The 5,480-nt window shown below is 58.7% G+C and overlaps 1 protein-coding gene across 1 annotated transcript; it reads right to left on the minus strand.

Annotated features, from left to right (window-relative positions):
• Positions 1 to 701: 701 nt before the first annotated feature.
• Positions 702 to 3,828, minus strand: FOXE3 (forkhead box E3). The gene is made up of 2 exons (XM_059686231.1): positions 3,824 to 3,828; positions 702 to 1,693 (listed from the first exon to the last, which is right to left on the minus strand). The coding sequence occupies exons 1-2, from the start codon at positions 3,826 to 3,828 to the stop codon at positions 841 to 843; spliced, it is 858 nt and encodes a 285-aa protein (XP_059542214.1). The 3' UTR covers positions 702 to 840.
• Between the last annotated feature and the right edge of the window lie 1,652 nt (positions 3,829 to 5,480).

Here is a 5,480-nt window from a genome sequence, read left to right on the forward strand (position 1 = left end):
GCACATCTATGGTTAATCACATCCTAACCCTACTGCATGAACTGCTGCCTGATGCTTCACCAGGGGCTCACCCTATATATGAACAACCAAAGATCCTGAACAAAGCCCCACACTCTCCCCAGGCCACTCCCCCAAGTCACCAGCCAGCACACCAAGCCCAGAGAAAGCTTTCTTCTTTCTTTTTAATCAAATCAGTTTTAATTAAAAAAAAAATAATAACCTAATGAGCCAATCCTAAATCTTCCAGATGGTGGGGAGCCCACTAAGTCCCCTTTCAGTCCGGAGCCCGTGGTGCCGCTGGTCTGAGAATAAGAACTGTCCTGAGACCTGGAACAGCGCAGCCAGGTGTGTGTGTAAGAAACTGAGGACAGACAAGGAAGTGGGTCGGGGCTCGAACTTGTGGGAAATGAAGGGAAGAGAACCCGGGAGTCTGGTCGCTAATGTGTTGTAAGAACTCCAGGGGAGGTTGAAGAAGGAGTCCGTCAGGGAGGCAGCTTGAGATGGAAACCCTGGCTTCCGAAGGCGTGGTCTTCACGGGAAACCTGGCGTGGGGGCTCATGGGTGGTGACTGGGCGCGGGGAAAGGGGATCAACAAGGGCACGGGCACCGGGGAAGCGCACAGGTGGGGGCTCACGGAGTGGGGGGCGGAGAGGAGAAGAAAGGAGGGGTTCACATAGTGGGGTAGGTAGGGAGGGTTCAATCCGGTGGAGAGACGGTGGGATTCTCCCCATGGAAAGAGGTAACAGGTGTGCTCAATCCAAGAGGCAAAGTTGGGGAGCTCAGCGCCCCAGTCCTGGGGGAAAGGGGGTCTCCAGGCGGCCGCTGCCTGCGGGGAAGAGCTCACAGGTAGCGCTCCAGGCCCGGCAAGTAGCCCGGCGGCCTCAGGTAGGCCTCCCCCGGGCCCAGCGCTCCCGGCGGCCCGGCCAAGGCCAGCAGCGGCTCGGCGGGGCGCGGGGGCAGCCCCGGGCGCTCGGGCGCGTAGAGCGGCGGGAAGGCGGCGGCGCAGGGCGGGAAGGCGGCGTCGGGCGCGGCGCAGCAGGGCGGCTCCGGGGCGCCCAGCCCCGCCAGCTCGGGCGGCAGGCTCCCCAGGCTGTCCACGCCGAAGAGGCGCGCGGGCGGCGCGGGCCCGGGGCCGGGAGGGAAGGGCGCGTAGGGGCCGGGCGGCGCGGGCGGCGGGGGCGCGGGCAGCTCCGCGCGCTTGAAGCGCTTGCGGCGCCGCAGGAAGCTGCCGTTGTCGAACATGTGGGCGGCCGCCGGGTCCAGCGTCCAGTAGTTGCCTTTGCCCGGGTTGCCCGGCTCGCGGGGCACCTTGACGAAGCAGTCGTTGAGCGTGAGGTTGTGGCGGATGCTGTTCTGCCACTTGCGCGGGCTGTCGCGGTAGAAGGCGAAGCGCTCGGTGATGAAGCGGTAGATGGCGGCCAGGGGGAGGCGGCGGCCCGGGGCGTGCGCCAGCGCCATGGCGATGAGCGCGATGTACGAGTAGGGCGGCTTCCCGCGCTGCAGGGGCCGCCGCCGCCGCCGGCCCGGGCCCGGTGCGGGCTCCGGCTCCCCGCGGCCCGCGGGCGCCCGCTCGGGCTCCGGCCCGGGCTCGGCTCTGGCGAGCGGCGACGGCGGCGGCCCCGACGGCGCGACCGAGGGCAGGGCCGGGAAGCCCAGAAAGGAGGCGGAGGGCTCCATGTCGCTGCGCCCAGTCCTCGGGAGGCCGCAGAGGGGCAGCCGACCCGCCTTATATGACACAGCGCCCCTCCCCCGCCCCCATCTAGGCAGGAGGCTCGGACCTTCCCCCCCTGGCCAGCGCCTCCCCCTACTTAGCTTTCCGGGTCCCCTTACCATGCTCCCAGTCCCCAGCCCTACATTTTGCCCCTCCCTTGGTCTCCTCCCTTCGGGTCAGCCTTTTCCAGACCCAGCCTCATCCCTTTCCCATCTCCAGGGAGTCAGTCCAACCGAATTCATCAGCTTCCTTTCCTCTAAGATCTCCCTCAACCTCCTCCCTTATGGGTCAGTGCTAATCAAAAATCCACCCAATCGCTGGGGCCCCTCCCCATTATGGTTCTCCCAGCTGAGTCCTGCCTCCTCCCACCTGGGCCAGAGATGAGAGCCACCAGGGCCTCCCGGCCAGCCTTCTGCATCCTAACCTGTGTTGGTCAGGGAAGTGTCAGGCCCACCTCAGACATGAGGCAATGGGGAAGCTCAGAGCCGGGAGGTTGGCTTTGCCTCAGGGCCTCCACCGACACCATCACCTCTCTCTCCTGCCTCCCCCGAAACCCTGTCCCATCCAGGACACTTGTGAGCATCCTTTGAAACGGAGAAGACTGCAAGAGCCCAGAGAATCCTTAACTTGGAGTTGCCCTTCTGGCTTCCCCTTCTCCATGTCCCTTCTGCTCTAGAAAAAGGGCTCCCTTGCACTCGCGGGCGAGGGCACGCGCGCGCACACACACACACACACACACACACACACACACACAGCCGGCCCACTGGGAAGATCCACGGAACACAGCCCAGAGTTCCAACAGTTCCAAGGGACAGGTACCGGCCAGAGAGAGACCCCCAAGTGCTTCCACAGATTGGAGGTCTGAAGAGCTGGGGACTGACACAGAAATGCTACACTCACATCTCAGTGGGGCTGGGGAGGAGGGGCAGGCAGGGACCTTAGCAGTTTTTAATAAATACTCACTCTGGGAAGTGTCACCCACCATCACCATCCAGAGGTGATGCTACCCTGAGCCTAGTTCAGGAAACCTTTCTAAAGTGACAGGAGAGCCAGCCCAGGCTTGGGGAAACCAAAGGACAACGGAGCTTTGTCTTAAAAGGCTGTCTTGGGTACAGGCAAGATCATGGGAGCAGGGCTGGGGGTGGGACAGGCAAGTGGCATTCCCAAGGCCTCCATTTAAGGGGGCACTCACTCTCAGGGTGGTGCAAGTGCAGGGTCAGTACTTGTGAACCAGGGCTCCTTAAATGTGGGCCCCTAGGTGCCTCATCCCGGTTTTGGCCCTGATGTGGAATGCCCCTGGGTACAGCAGGCCTATAGGCCAGGGCTTCAAAATCCACAATAAGACTTAAGGGCCCACCTCTCAATTCCAGTCTCAGCTGATAATATAACAGCCATCATAACTGAGCATTTTGTAAGTGTGAACGCCCTGTGCTATAGACAGCCATTCCTGTTATGCAGATGAGGAAATTAAGGCTCTGAGAGGCTGAGTGACTTACCTGACTTCACACAGCTAGTAGCAGAGCTGGAATTAGACCCAGAGTTCAGAGCACCAGCACCATGACTTCTGAGAACATCGTATTTTAAAGCTGGGACTACAGAAATAATTTACTATAGAGTTCTTCCAGCCCTCACAACTTTAGCTGCAAAATATGCCTAGGTCAGCATATTCCAAAGTGTTCACTGCACATCACTCTCAACCTAGCGTACCCCCCACCTGCTCCCCTTCCTGTATTCCCGATTCCGCAAATGGGCCCCTTTCCCCTCACCACTCAGATCAGAAATACAGACATCACTTTGGGCTCTTACCCTCCCCCATCACTCCCACACCCAAGCAATCTGCAAGTCCTGTCAATTCCACATGGATTCCAAGTCCACCCCTCCTTCATTTCTCCTGCCTCAGCTTAGCCACATCCTTCACTGAGCACGTGTGCCAGGCCCTCTGCCAGCACTCAGGGAAGACAGAGATGAAGAGACTCGCAGTCTGGTGGAGAGACACACAGACAGTTTTGGCTATGAGAGAGGTGGGTGCAGGGGGCAGCGGGGGCTGTAGAAGACAATCGCCCAACCCACAGCAATGAAGAGTCAACCGGTTTATACATGAATGGGTCTCACCTCATGCCCTCTCCCCCTGGCATTCTACTGCCCGAGCACAGGCCGTACAAAACACCAGGCAGTGCTGTCACACAAACAGCTCGCCAAAGAAGGTAGGCACGCAACTGCAGCAATGGGATCCTGCTCCCAGAGCTGAGTGACCTGGGGCCAGTTGCTCATTTGAGCCTCAGGCGGGACAATAACAAACCCACAGCATAAATATGAGATTTAAATGAGACTGTGTAAGAAAGGGCCTGGTCCACACTGGCACTTGGTTACAGGAGATCCAGAATTAAGCCAGGAGGGGAAGGAGAGAGGCAGAGCCAGAGAAGTCATTGCAGAGCCTGGGTTTTTCAACCAGGTGTAGCATAATGAGGCAGTTAGACTCAGGAATAGACCAAGAGCTGCCATCTTTCCCACCTTCCCTAGGTCTGAATCCAGTCCCACCTGAAGCTCCCTACCACAGCCTCTGTCTCACAGCTCCAAATGTGAGAGAGGGATGGCTCTTATTACCTCCCGATGCAAACTGCAATTTCTTGTACTTTCAATTTTCTGATTCATGCGCAGAGCCTGGGACATAGTATACGTTCAATAAATGGTACTGAATGTGCAGTTGACTGCGCTAATCCTGGGGAGGGTGGGGGCAGGGAGCTGGGTCAAAGGGGTGAGAACCCAGACTTCATCAGTTCTCTGTGCTGGCATGGCCCCCTCCATTGGGCCAGTGTCGGGGTAGCCCAAGGGCTAATCCGTGTTTTCAGCGTGGCTGGGCCCTCTTTTCACAGGCCCTGGTCCGGATGGGATGTGGCTGAGCATCCGGGCATAAGATGGCCAGTGAAGGCAGCCCCTTTCTCATGGGTCTGGATTCCAGGCGGCCCAGTGTCTGAGTGGAGCCCCTGGGGCGGGAGGAACACAGTGGCTGGGCTGGGCAGTCCTTTGTCTGACCATGCTGGGTGAATATTCGGACTGGCAGGAGGGATTAATGGCCAGGGATTGGCCCTGGGGCTGGCCTTCCCACTGCCCTTTGGAGGCCAAAGGCCCAGGTCAGGGCACACAGCATTGATGGCTCCCTAGATAGGAGTGGAAATTCCCATTGTGTGCAAAGCTGTTAGAATTAGCCCCTAAGGCTCCCTGCCCCAACCCCACCTCAACAGAGGCAGCACAGCCAAGATGCTCTTCAAGGCAAAGAGCAGAGGGTGGGAGCCCGAGCCTCCCAACCACTGTCCGGGAGAAGGGGCTTAGGTGTTCAGGTCTTTACCCTGAGATCTGCAGCCCCTCTAGGAAGGCCCTATGATTTCCCCTCCAGAGTGCTGGGAGAAAGAGCTATGTTAACCCAACAAGGGCCCAAGGGGCCAGCCTAAGCTGTTGCCAGACCCCATAAGGCTTTCTGGAACATTCCTCAGACACCTCTAGTTTGAGACTGCTCCATAGTCATTTATTTCTAAAAGCCCCCATCACAACGTCCACTTACCAATAGCCCAACAGCTGCAGAAGGGGCTCAGGAAACAAAAGAAATCTCAGAGACACCCCCACCCCACCCCCTGCCACCCAGGCACCCAGAGGGCTACTGCAGGACCTCTCCCTCTTACCCCCACAACAGTTTGTAGCTGACTTTATTTACCAGCCCAAGGGGCTCAGATCTTTCTAGAGACAACAGGGAGACTTTGAAAGCTCTTCAGCA

This window comes from Myotis daubentonii, chromosome 3 (genome assembly GCF_963259705.1).
Source record: "Myotis daubentonii chromosome 3, mMyoDau2.1, whole genome shotgun sequence".
Lineage (NCBI taxonomy): Eukaryota > Metazoa > Chordata > Mammalia > Chiroptera > Vespertilionidae > Myotis > Myotis daubentonii.